Below are 17639 nucleotides of genomic sequence, written 5' to 3' on the forward strand. Positions count from 1 at the left end.
ACACAAACCTAATTGGGAACCTGCACGAACAAGAAAGGAAACGCCTGAGAAAGCCTTCAGGGAGACAGGAAATGATTGTGAGCTGGAGCTGAGTTTGCTAACGAGGATGGCCTACTTCATGAGTCGATTGAAGATTTACTCATGGGATTGTCATAATTAATTTTAAGACGACGGCAGCACCACTGATGGGTGTGCTGCCGTCACAGATGAGGACTGGATCACTAGTTTTGGCGTTGGTCAGATTGGGCTCCATTGGACACTGAAGCCCAAGACTGTGAAACTTTCAGGTCTTATTTCATATGTACTGCATGTATTACTGGTCCCGTGTTTAGGTGCATCGCTTGCTGTTTATTTATATCAGTTGATCGATTGTATTCATATCCTGTTTTTAAATCGAGTGGCTTTAGGACTCATTCCTGCAGCACTCCATGTGACTATTGTTGTTGTTGCACAATGTCTTCAATTGTTGTCTGCTGCGAGCCATCCGACTAGTTATGTGGTTTATTAAGTTATCCACATTTTATGCCCTAACAGAAAAACAAAACATTACAAACCCCAGAGTACAAGTGAAGTTTTGTTCTGAAAATAGAGAAACTTTGGAAATTCAAAATAGTTAATTTCCTAAAATTAAGACTAACAGTGACAGCCTCAGTTCCCTCACAACTCCACCTGGCAACTCAAAGGAAACGCAGAAAATGCTCTGCAACAGTGTGCCTTATAAGACGTCTGTAAAGTTGACACAACCATAACTCATCTACCAGGTTGGAGTTTTCATGACAAACATCCAGACAACCGGCATCACGCCGGGCAAAAGCCTGAACAGAGCGCACCAACAATTAAGATGTTCACCAGTTCGGTTTAAAACTTGCATAATGTGACTGCCGTCACTGCTCGTTGTGTACAACACAATTACAGCACCATTGGGCCCAACACCCCTGCTTGTCCTCTGTGGGAGCATAAAGGACAAGAAAAACAACGAGGAACAATGCATGCTGGTCGATTATCTGAGCTCATTGTGTTCTTATTCTGTTTCTCAATATCCTGTTCGCTGTCTTGCGCTTCCCTGTGGTTTTTTCCTGCACGGTGTATTGTCGAACCTTTTCCTGTGATTACGGTTGTCCTTTGAAACGTTCCCGTGATAAGACGAGTTCAATAAATACACGAACATACGGTGGAGTGAAATAGTTAGTCTGGGGAAGGGGAACAGTCACTATGTGAATGGCGGCGTGAAAACACACGGTGACTGAAATGAGGGTGGACAGAAGGGGATGCTGGGAGATGTAGTTGACTGGCTTGGAGAAGCATGCAGCTCACTCAATTAAAAAGGGCAGAACCCACCTTCTCCGCTCCCCGGGCCAGCCTCTGTAATTATCTCCATTAGAGAATTTAGCCCAAATACTGCACACAGAACCCAGAATTAGTGCCACGACAAAAGGTGGACAGAGAGAGCGACACCGGCCCAGACACACCCAGTCTGAACATCAACCCATAACACAACACACATGCAGACTCAACATGGCGGCAAAACAAAGAAAATAAGAGAAGGACAGACAGGAAAGAGAAAACGACAATATGTGCTGATGATGGTATCAACGCTGAAAGTGTTCGATAAGTTGACCATGTGTTTGGCAACACCATAGAAATACAATAGGAGTCGTACGTACATTCCCATTCAAATAAACGTAGTAGGATGTCAGTGTGGCGGCCATTTTTATGTGCGCCGTTGCCATTACAATTGTTGTAGCGGGCTAACTTCCGTATAAACTAAACCGACTTACGGCAGACTAACCGAGGTGAGGTTTTGCAGCAACGACATAACATAACGCATGGTGCGTTGTGCATGGTGTCAGACAGGAATCTTGTTTTTCGAACAAAAGCACAAAAGATAATCATGATACACAGTAAAATACAAGATTAGGAAACCTGGGATCGTCAACAGCTTTTTGTTAAATTAGTGAGCGACTTCAAAAGGGGAACACTGAAATATGGGAGTCACCACACAAGCAAGCAAGGAGAAACACGCGAGTCAGGGGGCAGTGCACTGAGAGACCATTCTGTGAACGTCATTGGAAAACATAACGGAAACCACACAAACATTAATTAGGTTAATGCAGTTCAAAACGGACTGCGCGTCCTTCTTGCAGTAGTAAGGATGCGCAGATGCCACACCAAAACGTTTGCAGTCAGAAAAGAAATCTGTTGACGATATATACTGTATGTACAGTGTATGTGTGCATCAAAAAGACTCCCACAGTCACACAAAGCAGAATGTCAAAGGAACAGAAGGGGAAGACGCACGGATAAACAAGAAAGACATGAACAGGTGCATTTCTATCTTGGTCCTATGCTGAGGAACAGGGTGTAAGATAGGTATAGGTCACGTCAAGGATCAGGAGATTCCTAGTCAGGAGGCTACAAGAAGACTATCACACCAGACATGACATACCCGGGCTGTCAGGGTCATCTGAACGACAAAGACAAAACGCATCATCATCAAAGGGGCGGAACATTTGCTGTGGCAGCTATTCCTCTTGGAGTGGAGCTATTGAGTTAGAGTACCATGCTTCACCTGGTTTTTCTCTCAATTAAAGTGAAAATCCAGCCTCAACAGAATTCGTATTAGCATCTTCAACCCTTCATCACCCAAAAAATAAATCATAAATACTAACCAGTTTAATTAGTCTGTTCCCAAGTGCAATTTCAGTCCCTGTAACTTCAGCAAAGGATGACAGAATCGTCTACAAAATCCTTCTCTCCTTGATAAAAAGATGCGACTGTGGTTGGATTTATTGTGTTATGTTTAGGTTTCCATTCATTTATCTGATGCATCAACATCTGAGTCCTTATTAAAACCATATATCCTGCAGTTGTTTTGGATTGTTTGCCCTTCCTTACTCTTTCGTTGCTCGCTTGGGAAAACACTGAGACCTGCCTCACCACATTCATCTGCTACTAGTGTGCACATTTGTACCAATGCTTGAACACATTCCACACTCTCAGCTCGTGGTGGAGGAGAAAAAAGGCAAATTAATGAGAAAAACTGCAAATAGTCGATCATCTCGTCAAATTAGGAACAAACTGTGGCGACATCAAGTCTGCTTTTGAGTGGATTTTCCTATTAATCGTGAGAGAAAAACTTAGTTTGATACGTCCTCAATATTCTCCTTTAAAATAGTGCCATATCCGTTTGGCAATCCAGCAGGAAGAAAGTCAAGCTATGAAAACAGATCTACAAACCTGCTCGCTCCATTTCCTCCTCAACATCTAAATTGAAATATTCTCTTACCCAAAAAAAAAGTAATTTAGAAAAATGATTTAAAACAAAGACAGAAAAGGACTAAATTAAAAATAATAATAATTTAATTACTGAATAAAAGAACTATACGGTTTCATATTGACAAGTTTACATAAATGATGGATTCTTTTTAGGAGATAAGCAATGGCCATAAAGGTATTTCTGATCATTACATTCATTATTTAGAAGTGTACAATCTTAAAATCCTAGTATTTAAAGTGTAATCTAAATGTCAATGGTAAAAAAAAAGCATAAAAATGTGTTATCAATTAATAGGTACATGACTGCAAACATAAAGCCATTGATGGAAAAATGATTAAATGAGTGTGTCAGAAAAATGCAAATGTTAACGATAATTCCTAAACATTTGTTATTGACTCTCAATCTTCAACTTTGTCAACTCTCACTGCTGTACCTTTATGTCCTACACGAAACATTTTATTATAATGTTTCTCAATACCTTAGAAAACTGAACAAGAAAACGACAGAAACGAGAATTTCGTGAGGAACTTGACCGGACGCGAGAGCGGTCGGGTTTGTGTCGTCATACCTTTTAAACTGGGGAACGGCGTCTTCTCCCTCGCAGCCTTGTTGGGGAGAGCCAGATTGGACAGACTGAAACTGGTGCCGTGGTTCTTGTAAAGATTGCCTGTCGAGGGAGAAATACAATCAGAGAAGAGGAATACTATTCAAATGCAATCCCAAAAGTATCCGAATTAACATTATTTACCCTTCACATACAATCTGGAGAAGATGTTTACCCTCATTGTCATCATGTCTCAGTGATTAAGCAATCGAAACAAGACACAGCTAACCCTAAAAATACGTAAATGTACAAATCTGTAATACGCTAGAATCACTGCCTCACGGTTCTACACCTCAACCAACCAGTCATGTTGCAGTTTACATGCCTGTCTTTCCTAAATGTCATCGTGTCATCATTTTATCCTATTAGACATTTGTGTAACATTGTCATAATTAGAATATGAATACTTGAATGTGTTTTGTGAGGTCACAGTGAGCTTAAAGTGGATGAATTTGTGCCAAATTAGAATAAAATTCCCTCCATGTGTTCTGGTCACTTGATGAACTTAAAGTGCAACATTTACTCCTTTTTGTGTTGAAAACAGCTGCCTGCAGCGGCCGTAAACAACACGGTACGAGAGTGTTGTCAGAAGCACAGAGAAAATTGCATGACACGGCAACATCATGTTCCCTCTCATGAAGGCAGCTACACCCACTGTACACTGGCTTTAAAGGCCTTTCTGAATTTGTGAGGGGGTGTGTTCAAGACTCGGGATTAAAGCTGGTAAAATGCATTTTTCATCTCACTGTGTCCCTGTTTTTATTGTTTATTTATCTCCTGTTGGATGTTAAATTGATGAAAGAAAAAAGTATTTCTCACATGAAAATCCCAGTTTTCCCCTCCGGGCTTTCAAATCTAAATGGCCCCATCGCTCTAATGAAAACTCACTTCACTGTTTAATTAATTCAAGGGAAACGTTGACGCATGCAGATGAACGTCCGCTGGATGATGCAAAACGACTGTTGGAGTTGATGTGCATTTCCCTCGTGTGAGTGGAGTAGACGGTGGAGTAGACGGTCCTCTGTAGCTCTGCATCGCACAAACTCCGAGCTGTACGCCACTCAATTACTCGATCTCACCGTGAAGTACGACACAATACAGAAGCTGAAGACGTTTTAACTTTGGTTTCACGGGGACTTTTAGGAACTGGGTCTGACGGGTGCCGTTGGTTATGCTGCTTCATTTCATCGTCGCCAACCTTCCATGTTTTACACTTGTCTGAAAATATTCTTACTGGCAAACGACATGAGTCCTCCAAATCCGTCATTGCTGTTGTTGGAAATGGTGGAGTTTGGCGAGCTGTTGTGGGAGTCTCCCTCCCCGTCCGATTCTCCGGGGAGCCTCAGGCTGCAGGGACGTAGAACACGCTGTGCCCTGAAGAAAAATGACCAAAAGACAATGGTCAATGGACAATGGACAATGGTCAAAAGGACACCAGGACATTCACAACCATACATTATGGGAAACGCTCAAGCATTCACGCCACATCACACCGCCACAGATTCAAAGACCACCATGAATGGAGGGAGGGGTTCTGACATGCTGGGTGTTGACAGGGAACCATTGCATGGTCGGTCAGCGAGCCCATTTGAATCATGATACTGTATTCATTCAAGTGATGAACAAGCTTAACACACTTGTTGCCATTGAGGTTCTGGTTGAATCGAGGGGTGTATGACTCCACTTGCTCTTCTGCATCGGGGTCATCCTCTGAGGGGAAGCCATACTGAGGCTCAAAGTACGGGTTGTCGTACTCTTGCTTTTTGTTGGCGTGGTCCGCCAGGCCGGCGTCGACCGCGGGTCTGTGGAACGGCGGACCGCCCAATCCGGAGACTGGGTTCTGTAAAGCGGCACCTGCTGATGCTTCAATTTCAGGTGCTTCCACTTGATCCTGGGAAAAAAATAAATTTCAATGGGAATTATGGACAATTAAGTATATCGCTCAATTCATAAATTGGACAGATCACCCACTTGGTTGGCTCCCTGGATGACCGTGCTGGGACTTGAGCTTGAAGTTGTGCTGGAGCTTGAGCGAAGAGGTTGTCCATCAGAGGGTTCGGCAGGTAAGTCCCCGCTCGGTGGACCCTCGGAGCCCTGGCCGTCCCCGAACTCGGGGAGGTCTTGAAACTCGACCTCGCTAGCGTCTCCCAGTGCAGCGTGGGTAGGCGGGTCCAAGCCTGAGACATCAAAGTCAAACATTAAAAAAGAGACGGTATGAATACGGTCAACGCAGAACTTGTGATGAAACAACAACTTACTTGGAGTGTCTCCCTGGATGTCACCTTGGATCATCTCACTCACAAGGTCTCCAAGTGAGGAGTAGGACGAGCTGGAGTCGTCGTATGCCTCGCTGTCACTGCCACTGCAATAAATGTAGATGAAAAATAAGAAAGCATCTTGCGGTTCCTTAAGGGAAGTTTATACTCGCCGTAGGGAAGCCGGCGCGAGATGCGTGTGCGCCAGAGAATTACGTAATCGCGGCTAACGCGAAGACCCTGCAAGTGGTCGAAGTACTTGGCCGTAAACGCCTCAGTTTTTGTAACCTTTCAGACGTGACAGTCACAAAAGTTCGCTGATGAAATCACTATGAGCATGCGATTTTACAAACGGACAATTCGTTTTTTAATGCTGTAGAAACCGGAGGTCTTAAAAATCTACATTTAAGTAAATATTTTGCAGGCAAATCATATTGTTCACCCGATATTCATCCAGTCTTTCTTCATAATGCATTCAATGCTTGACTTCTTTCTTTACGATGCTTGTATAAAGGCCATAAAGTAGTCCAGTAGTAATAATGTAACAAACAGCGCGCTGAGCATAAACGCATGTGTGCTCGTACAAACAAAGCTTTACCTGTCGGTGGGGTCAGACTCGTTGCCCTCATCCTCCAATGGACCAGCCATGGCTTCCACCAGCTGGGAGCTTCCATCGTACACTCGGTAGAGCACTGGCTGCAACTGGTGCGCATACCATTTGGGCTTGTCTCCGATTAAGGAGGGGTCAAACACATCTGAAAAGAGAAGTGTGTAGAGTATTAAGTTCACAAACACTGACTTTAACAGAACAAAGACACAGAGCACCGTCACCATAAATGGGCCTTACTGTTGTGTATCCTCTGAAAGGCGAGGTTGGTGGGATTCAGAGCCCATTCTCCATAGAACTCCACCGCCTGGGTGTGAGACAGTTTGTCTGCAAAGCAAGAGCGCCGCGGCCGAGACGCCAGAAAAGACGTACACTGAAAGGCCACCACGGGCCGGGGGAAGAGGCGCAGGGTGCGAGTGTGCATCTGGAACCCCTGGAGAACATTTGGGGAGTTGAAGAACCGAACCATGGCGACCCTGTAAAAGAAAGTTAGTTTGGCTTTTTTCTTCTTTTCTTTTTTTTAAATCGTAAACATGCAAAAATATAATTAGGATTGCACGATATATTGGTGGCTGATATATTGACAGGCAAGTAAGAAAATAAAATCATTATTGTTCCCATAATAGAATATCAGCCGATTATTACGTCCCGGCTGCAGAATTTAAACAGTGTTTTGTGTGATGACTTTTGCCTCTATGAGGCTGAGCTCCACACAGAGCAGGCAGCGACTTCAGAGCAGCGGCTACAATGGAGACAATCAAAAGGACTTCAAGGGTACATTTTAAAAGACACACGATAATAATATTGAGGTTACGGTATTTTAATGACGTTTTTTCAGCCTCTACATGCTCGACAACAAGTCTGGAGTCAGACTGTAATTACAAACAAGTTCACAATAAATGTATTTTGTATTGTAGGGATGGTGGGAGGTCTCTAAATATTTGCGTTTTAGAAAAAGAAACTAAAAATTAAAACCTATCGTCTTCGCATTCGTATGATTATTTAATTGGTTATTGAATCATTATCAGCTACAACAAAAAGATAATTATTGGTTGTCGGCCCTGAAATTCCATCCCGGTGCATCTATAAATACAATCCGTGAATCATTTTCTCTCCCTTCTCTTTTTATTCCTCGCACCTTAAAAGGACAGAGAGGAACGTTCATAGCTTGCCTGGTGGCTACGTCCACAGAATCAACGTCATTGCCGTAGATCAGCGGGTTGAACTCGGTGGAGGACGGAGAGGCTTTATCTCGTCCCGGTGGGAGCAGAGGCATCTCGTGACCTTCCTGGAACTTCTCCAGGTTCAGGATGGGTTGGGTGTTCAAACTCATACTGGCCAAGGCCTAGAACAGGTGACACGGACACGCGTTAGAAACACAGCAGTGGATTAAAGACAATAAAAACACACAGCGCCGTGATGGACCACTCCCACGATTGGCATCAACATTTAGTTAAAATATAAATTTCTTTTACTGGGACTTCATATGAATATTTGCCCTCTCTTTTGAGGGAAAAGAATTTGGGCCAAAGTGAGTGAGCATCAGGGCTGGTCCCGAATATCCGCTATTCATTTGTTGGGAAGCCATTTGCTTTGAAATTTTGGGATTCAGATTTATGTTTTTTGTTTTACCCCTCAGGATTAGAAAAATGCATAAAACACACCAAACCTTTTGGAGAAAAAAATAAAAATAAAAATAATGTAATTGTAGGAGTGTGTGCATCGCCCGCACTCGTCGAAAAACGACACGTTAAAAAATAATTTAATGTCTCCGAGTGTGTGAGTCCGTTCCGTCGACTAAATATTCACTGTTGATTACTTCCAAAACTCAAAACGGTATTCGGGACAGCCCTGCTGACTACTGGAATGGAGACTTAAAATGGAAAATGTAGTTTGTGGGATAAAATAGATCTAAATCGTTAACCCCTCCCCCGCTGTTATTATTGTATTACTGCTTTCACGGTTTGTCTCCACTCTCATTACAAACAGCAGCTGAGGGATCGGTTGTGTGCATGTTGATGCCTCTGGTGGGTGTGTCACGTCTGAGAGGAAGGCAGTCAATAAGCATGGGTTTGCTCTGAGGGAAACTGCTGCAGACTCGAGGGTCAAATGTTTAGCTTAGCATTATGGAACATTTAGTGGCCGGGTCTGCATGAATGTTAAAACTCCGTCAAAGTGGGTTAGCTTCATCATATCTTGTTTTGGTTTACGAAGAACACTCACTGATGCCAAGATAGATGCACGCACATTCAGTCATGCTCAAGCCAGAGCTAAGCAGTGTGTTAGAAATAAAAAAACTGGTCCGCAACATTCTGTGATTATGCAGTTTATTCAAGTCTCCCGAGAGCAGGAGACGAGTTGTAGTCGCAAGCAAAATAATGTGAGAGAAGGTTTCCGTGCAGGGGCATTACACATTCCACAGGAGGAGAAATGAGTAACCTTATTTTCAGAGGAGAAGATCTGCTTTTGGGTGATCACGGTCAACCTAACCAGACACTAGGAAGGGGATAAGAGAGATGCGAGGAGAGTCACATGAAGGCCTGGGATGACAACTTGGAACTGACACTGGAACGGCACATGACGGAAGGGTCACAACAATGGCCCTTTCCCTTTTCTTATTCTCCTTTCAACAGCACTTCCCCTTTCGTCTGCTTTTCGCTGACGGCAAATAAGTATATTTTGGCAACACCCAAATAGATCGAACTTGCTGACGATATTTGTGATTTGTTTTGTGCAAAGAGAGATACGTTTTGCCGTTTTTTTTTCATCATTCATTTACTGAAGAAAGGAGATAAGAAAAGATACATTTGTGTTTGTTTTGAGAAAGTGATGGACGGCCAGTAAGAGCGAGAGAGGGAGTGAGAGAGCGAGAGAGAGAGTGAAAGCCAAGAGAGGAAGAGCAATATGAGGAGAGAAGAGATGTGGGTTTTTCAATGCTTTCCATGAAAGACAGTGAGGAACACAGACAAGCACAAATGTGACCAAAAACCAGACTTCACCTACAGAAAAAAGCCACTAAAGGACACATGGAGGCCATCCATGGTGACCAGCTGGGACAAACCAGTGGTCACAATGGAGTAGTGATGACAGATACGAAAACAGCAGATCTTTTCAGAAACAGAGATGAAATACTTGCACAATAAAGCATAAAATAAAAGCCTGAATAACGTCGTACTGCTCAGAAACAAAAAGCCAGAGCTGAAACAACACGACCACCATGTTTGTCAAAGTAAAATAAATCAGTCGCTCGTTAAGACCGATTTATTTTTTTATCCAGTGTGCAAGTATTACAGTGACTCTCACACAAGCAACATTCTGCTTTGGCATCACAGTCTTCAGATAATCGCTTGAAGCATCTTCAGCGACATTTTCTGCGATCACAGATATGAATGTTGTTGATATGCTTCACAACTGCTAAACTGAGGCTTTGCACACTCCTACACACCAGCTTCTCAGTCACACATCCGCACACACATGGGAGGGAGCTGCTAATCACACACACACGGCCTACGAACCGGCTCTGATTCAAGGCATACAAAACTAAATGCGTGTCTGCGAGGATGGTTGAGGAAAGGTCTCTGTTGGTTGTATTCACTGAAGGTGTGAAATAAAAGGGGACAGTTCAGATATTTTGACGTTGTGTGAGGTACGGATCAATAGTTTTAAAGAGTTAGTTTGGTATCACCAAATTCACACAAGAACACAAACAAACTAACCCATTAAAGGTATGTAAAAGTGAGGCATTCCCATGAATCAGATCCAGGTTCTGATGTTGTGTTAGATAACCAGGTTAGAGGGGTAAGTTAGTTACGAGCAGCACTAAAGGTTTAGCTTGGGTAGTGGGGTCCTAGAATCAGATTTTACCTGCAAGAGCTAGAGCATGCAAAGAAAACAGGAAAAAAAAAACATTTGTTCACGTTAGTGCACCACAAATCCCATTTCAAATGCTCCGACACTCATCTACAATACATACACCTGTGTTGGAGAAGGAAGCCCCTACTCTTCACACTGCTGAAACAGAAGTTTTACATTCATACAAGCAATCGGTTAACAGCATTGAAAGGTCGGCTCCAGAGCAGCGCCGGGGTTCATATGGTTTCTTATGTGCCAGTAGAGGCACTGGCTTTGTGCTGAGCCCCGGCTGCCACACTGATCACAACGAAAGAGGAATGACACTAATCGCATGCAGTACCTGTTTCAGATGTTTCTTAAGCTCGCCTGCTTCAGGCTCTGGAAGAGGTGGCAGAATCTCTGCATTGGTTGGCACTATAACCTGTAGACAAACAAATACATAATCAGCTTAATCATTCAAAACAGGATCAGAAGGGTGGAGCAGAATGTTGATGCACCGACCTTGCTGCTGTCAAGGTCCACCAGCCACAAATCGTCTGGCATCTTGAAATCAGCTTTGTAGAGGAAGAAGCTGGCCGGTACACCGATGATGTAGGGAGTCGGGGCAAGAAGAAGCTTCGGGGACAAAACACACCAGTCGGTCACGACTTGATGTCGCCACGAATGAGAGCATTTGCAATTGACCCTTCGTTAAGTCCCGCCTTCGAACGCAGCCCGGCTAATCGTAGCGTAGCATCGGCCAGCTCAGGACAGACTTTGAACTGTCCGGCTCTGCTCCATAGATTCTCATGCAACGGTTTCAAGATGTTCTTCGTGTTCAGGCTGGTGTCGTGCATTAGGAGCTAGTGATGGTTAAAGGCGGTGTAGTGGTGACACTCGTTAAGCAGAGAGGTTGTAAGGAGATATACGTTTCTACGTAAAAACCTGAGGAGCTAACATTAGCGGAGTACGTTAGCACATCATTAACTAGCCTTAGCACCTCTATGCTAGCTAACAAAGGTATACTGAATGTCTACACAGGCTGCTTTTGTTTGTAACAGTGAATAAAGACCAACCCTACTTTACAGGAACACTGTTACTTAATTTCATTGTCTTCCGTCTTGATATTCACTTTTACACAGTCATCAGTGGACTTTAGCTTCTATCTTTATCTTTTTAACCTGTTCTTTCTGCTGAAACTGTTTAAAATCCTGAATATTTCCTTCAAACAGATTGTCGACCCTTTTGTCTGCTTCTCTCTGCAATCGCTTTTTAATTGATCCAAAAATGTGATAATTTATACAGGTAGTGCAGTTAGTGACAGTGTGGGCTCGATGGTAACGTAGTTCTGACAGCTTGACAGAGTAGCAGCAAGGGGCGGGGCTTAGCCAAGGGTCGATTAACACCTGCATACTGTAATATCGCCTTACTAGAAATATAAAATATATAAATATATAAATAAATGAAGTTGTACCTGCTCGGCAGAGGCCATGCATGTTGGGAGTAAGGGGATGACGGGAAACATGTATTCCAGAGGGTAGATCATGGCAACAAAGGCCATGACGCTCATAGACAAAGCATTGTAGTCTCTGGACTGAAGAATGACCTGAGGAAGGAAAGAGAAACACTTATTTAAACAGACACACTGACACCTTGTTGTCTTAGTCTCTGGTGATACATCCATATTTCCTCTTCTGATCTGTAAGCTAAAAAAGGTGTGAACACCTCAATTTTGCCTTGGCTTCATAACGGCAAACATTGAAAACTGAGCTTTTATGAAAAATGTATTTGGCCGCACAAAGTGCTTGAAAGAGAAGTCGCTGTAAAAGCTTCCAGGCAGCACTTTAGTTCAGCCAGACTGAATTTAATGATTCACCTCCAAAAGAAGCCTAAATGGATGAATACAAGATGGCAGCGTTTCATACAGGTAGAGAACGTATTCGCGGTGGTCGACCCCATTCAGGAAGACTTTTCAATCAATCTGAATGTTATGCTCAATTTCCACAAGGACGCCTGGGACCATATAAAAAAAAAATATATATATATTTTGGGTGAGGGAACATCCATTTAGGTCAGGTGGCCCAGATATATTCTGTATTTGAGAATCACGGAGAAAGAAAAGAGCAGAGAAATCCTCCAGGATTTAACCAGCGGTGACTGAAGCTGAGGTTTAGTTTTGGAATAGTTACAAATGAGGCTGCGTATCAATGTCACCGTCAAACCAACAGCAACAACAGAGCACCAGCCAAACAGGGACTTCTGTTACACCCCTGCTAACACTTCTGGTATTAAAGATGGGCGAGACGAGGCACAAGAGTCTTTCCTCTCAGTCGGGCAGTGTCTTTTTACCCATCATGCCTTGTCCGCCCTGCAGTGAAATGTCTGATGACGGTCACTCAGGATATTTCTCGCGTCTTTGAAGAAGTTTAATTGTGGACATGAAGCAGAAGAAGCCCCCGACCAATCACAACACGCTAAATATAGCTTTGCTTGTCCTGTCTCCGTGGAACAATCAGGTCAGTCTTAAATAAAATCCCACTGGTGTTTTGGTAGCAGCAGAAGGCAACCACACACCTCCTCCTGGCAATAATAAATATAGATGAAGACAAAGAGACGGACCCAACTGATGAGAGACCGTCTGCACCCTGGACTCACTGCTGTGCCCAGCACAAGGTGTCGTTAGGATATTATAGATACGAGTCCTCTTATCGATACTGATCATCTGTTCGGTTCCTTATCGACACTCTTATTTTATTGCATTTACGACAAAAAGAGTTCTCTTTTTGTTCTCTCAGCCACGATGTGTGTCTCACGCTGAACTGAGTCGGCGTTTGTCAGAGTGAAGCACAAACTCGGAGGTTTGCGACGAGGAGATCTCTCTTTGTAACCTCTAAAGTACCGATAGCAGAACCGGACCTCATCAATGCGCCTTATTTAGAATCGGTTCCTGCTTAGATCCAGTGTTTCGGGGTGGATCCCTCGCTGTGCCGGTCCTTACCTTGTGCTCTAGCATGATACAGCTGAGGACCTGAAGACAGGAGTCCACGCCCAGCAGCTCCAACGGCAGGTGCAAGGGGAAGTCGACCATGGAGAAGCGAGAGATGTCCGGCAGGGCGAAGGTGAGCGCCCGTTTGAGTTCATGGGGCAGGACTTCCACATCCACGCGCCTCTGACCGGCCACTGGTACCGGTGAGCGAAGCAACCGGTACACCCAGGATTCAATCTCCCGCAGGTCCGCCAGCAGCTGGCTGCCTTTCTCCTCCACCGACAGCGCCCCGGTGAACACCCGCCACATGGTGTCCCTGAGAAGGCCGTAAACAGAGTGCGTGTTCAGAGGGATTCCTTTGCATTCAGCTTATTTATTTCATTGATTTTTTTTATTCATTCATTTAAAAAAAAAAATGCCTCTAACAAGTTTCCTAATCCCAACAAAATTCAAAGACATCATGTCACCACATGACGCCTTCGAGTGTCATAATTTGGCCTTATTATAGTGGCAGTTTGAACAGTTACAAGAAAAATATCAATACATTTGAGTATTGCGATATTATTTTGTGATACTGTCAAAAATTGATGTTACAGGAACTTTTGAAAATGCAAATCTCAACTCATCTGATTGCATAAAAACCATACTTTTTTGTAATATGACAGTTTTCCTAAAATGATCAATCATCGCAATATATTGAATCAAAGCCCCTGTATGATACATATCACATTTCCAAATGATGGCCAATACACAGCCCTAATATACGGTGACTCCCATTTCCATAATCAAAAAAATGTCAACAACATGCAACATTTGTTACACTTAATAAATAACATGTATTCATGTCAGTCAACAGTCATTTTTAGGATTAAAAACAGATTAAAGTATATAATTTGCTCATTTCACAGCAGCAAACAGCTTCGGCGAAGCCTCCGCAAACACCGACCAAATGACTAATATAACGAGCAATGAGATCGAAAACACAAGAGAGGCTCTTCAGCAATCACCGAAATATTGATGTGCAAACCCTCCATTCTACACACACGGTGTCATTAAACCCTCTCTAGGGTGTATGCTCAGTGTGTGTGTGTGTGTGTGTGTGGTAAGGAGGGAGATAAATCATTCGTCCTTTGGAGCCCTCCCACCAACTGCAGCTGCTACCCAAAGGCAGCCAGAGACCTCAATCTGTCAGAGCCGCCATAGCATAGAGCGCGCTCGCAGCCATTATGCAATGGCTCTCCTGCCTCTCTGTCATCACCACGACACTTTTCAACCAACCATGTCGGGGGGGGGGGGGGGGGGAAGGTTCTCAGTTCTGTTCTGCCTATGGCTTTAACAGCCTTTTTTTCGAGTAATCTATATTGATGATATCAGCTGCAGCATGATGCAGACATGAAATTATCTGTGCATTAAGACTCATCACTAGAATCCCTTGCTGCGCTGGTTAAACAGCTATGAATAAATAGAAAACACTTTGGATGACTAAAGCCAGACTGTGCCGCTCCTAAACTGCAATCTGTTGTGTCACCCATGATAACTAACAGCGCACTGCAAGTACAACATCACAACACAATGCCACGACAAAATACAGCGTACAGCTGTGGGTACTTTCTGCAGCATAAAGCAAGTAAGAATCAATCAACACGGCTGGTTAATTAAGAAGAAAGATCACCAAACTAAATGATCCACTCTGGTTCTCTAGTCTAATGAGCTAAACACCGGGCTGAATGCAGTTTCTTCTATTATTCCTTAAAAGTGTCTCCGTACCTCAGCTGAACCTACAGCACTGGATGACATATTATTTGCTGTATGATAAAACCTGTTAAATGCACTGTGTATGTTTTGCGTGGCATTATTTATCGTGGAGGTAGAGTGTGATGATAGCATAGAGCGCACTGAGAAAACATGACACAAGCTGCAGATGGCTCGCAAAACTGCATGGAGCCAAAGACAAAAGCCCTGGTATTAATTGTGCAACACAAACAGACGCATAACAGGTGGACAATGAGAGGAGCAGATGGGGGGGGGGGGGGGGGGGGGCAATAGGAATTGCAGAAAACATCAGCGGGAACACTGTAGACGCAACAGATCGTTAACGTTTTAGGTTTGAAACAGTAAAGTGAAGCCAAGAGGACTTTAAGAGACTGTATCAAGCAAAAAATAATTTGCCATGTCGGCATGAATGTAATGATGCTGTTCAACATTTTACAGATTATGAAGACAGATTATCGAGCATGAGCCGTATTTACCTATTTCTTTGCGGTTTAAAGCATGCCGTTCAACCCTATTTTGTGTGCATGTACAGATTTATGAAGGGCAAAGACTTACCGCCCCCAGCCCTCTAGAGGTTCAGTTAAATTCAGTCAAATTCAAGGACTTCAAAAACTGATGGTGTGAGAGAAAATGCCATGGTTTCATGAAAAGCAAAAGGTTCGATGGTAATATGAATGAACTCGTGGCAATCTGCCTGATAATGAGCCGACATCTGGCCTGAAGCGACGTCAAAAGCAATAAGCATTCATGAACGCGGTCAGTGATTTAACGGCAACCAACCAGATTTAGCTAGTTTGGTTTGATTGAGCATCTAAAATACATACATGTTAAATAAATACAAGTATGTTTTAATGTGCACCAGGGTGGAACGGTACACAGAAAGAAAAATACAACAATGATTCATTAGTAAGCGGCAAAGACGCGTGACGATGCCATCTTAAGCCTCACCTCTGGGTGGTGCGAGGGAGCCCGGCTCGCAGAGTTAGCCTCTGACTGCAGCAGTCCACCAGCCTCTTCAGAATGTACAAGCATTCCCTAAAGGTGGAGAAGAAGGGGTAGTGGCTGAGTATGCACAGGGAGGTCAGCGTGCTGTTGCGGTTCCTGGCGGCCATCTTGGCAGCGCTTCGCCTGTGCTGCGGCGACTTGCCGGCGTTGGGCTCGGCACCCGGTCGTCCGCTCTCTTCCCCGGAGGCGGGCGGCGGTGCAGACTCTGCATCGTCAGGCGGCGACAGCCCGGAGGCGGGGCCTCCTCCGCCGGTGCTGCCGTCGGAGCCATCGCTGGCGGTCTCGGTCGCCTGCGCCGCCGTCTCCGCGTGGCCGCTCTTGTCGCCGCGGGCGCGGTGGTGCCCTCGCTGAAAGGAGCGGTAGAAGTTGACGCAGATTCCGTAGCGGGTGATTCCCGAGTCCTTGTCCGTCAGCGTGAAAACAAACGAGGAGTCGTCGCGGAGGCTGACCCGTCGCTGGCGGATGCTCAGGCAGCCTTCTGGTTGGCAGAAAAACACCACGTCGGGTGGGAGCGGGAAGTCGTGGTGGTCCTCCAGCGGGTAGCGGCGGAGGAGCTGAGGAGTCTGGGCCACACTGTCACTGCTTGGTTGCCTGGAGGGGGGGGGGATGGAGAAACATTTGTTTTGGCTTTAAAGCAGTTGTAGTGTTGCACCCATCACTAGTTATGTGGTTTAAGTGAGCCTTCGCTAAGCCCCGCCCCCCTGCTGCTACTCTGTCAAAGCTACCATGGAGCCCACACGATCACTAACTGAACTCTCTAAAGAGACATTATCAAATTTTTGGGGAAAACCTCACTCTGGCTCCTCAACCAATAGTTTCCCTCTCAACGCTGTGAATTATGGGAATATTTAGACCAGACCCGATTTAGACTGTTGAAAAAGTGGAAAGATTTTGAATAAAGTGTGTTGTACAACACGGTAAAACTACTGTTTTTGTCAATGGAGTCTTGTGTATTTAGCAGTTTTTCTGGTTAAACTAAAAAGGATTTTACTCGTTAACAAAAATCTCTCTCTAAACGGACTCTTTATTTCATATCCTATTAGAATACTGCTCATGTTCTGCGTTTGAGAGCGTGGGACTTAGCAAAGGGTCAATTCTGTTTCCCGTGCATTTTAACTCGTATATCTGCACATCCATTACCCCTCATGTATACCAACCGTATTGAATTTAACTTGAAATGGTCATGAAGTGATGAGGGGAGCATTTAATTAAGAGAGGAACCAAAGAATTTGATCAGTTGATAGCACAACGCAATCCCACAACAACCCTCACATTTCCCATAAGCGTAACACTTAAAACCC

At 44.2% G+C, this 17639-nt stretch overlaps 1 protein-coding gene across 1 annotated transcript in view; it reads right to left on the minus strand.

Annotated features, from left to right (window-relative positions):
- Window positions 1-17639, minus strand: part of madd (MAP-kinase activating death domain) — a 51491-nt gene that overhangs the window by 26329 nt on the left and 7523 nt on the right. Inside the window, exons 3-15 of the mRNA XM_079282840.1 lie at window positions 16282-16929; window positions 13573-13876; window positions 12049-12180; window positions 11097-11210; window positions 10936-11016; window positions 7916-8088; window positions 6984-7219; window positions 6735-6891; window positions 6140-6243; window positions 5853-6058; window positions 5519-5772; window positions 5116-5255; window positions 3846-3944 (exon numbers count right to left, since the gene is read on the minus strand). Coding sequence (XP_079138966.1) covers window positions 3846-3944; window positions 5116-5255; window positions 5519-5772; window positions 5853-6058; window positions 6140-6243; window positions 6735-6891; window positions 6984-7219; window positions 7916-8088; window positions 10936-11016; window positions 11097-11210; window positions 12049-12180; window positions 13573-13876; window positions 16282-16929 — 2648 coding nt within the window. The remainder of the gene's footprint in view (window positions 1-3845; window positions 3945-5115; window positions 5256-5518; window positions 5773-5852; window positions 6059-6139; window positions 6244-6734; window positions 6892-6983; window positions 7220-7915; window positions 8089-10935; window positions 11017-11096; window positions 11211-12048; window positions 12181-13572; window positions 13877-16281; window positions 16930-17639) is intronic.

Source organism: Melanostigma gelatinosum (genome assembly GCF_949748355.1).
Source record: "Melanostigma gelatinosum genome assembly, chromosome: 2".
Lineage (NCBI taxonomy): Eukaryota > Metazoa > Chordata > Actinopteri > Perciformes > Zoarcidae > Melanostigma > Melanostigma gelatinosum.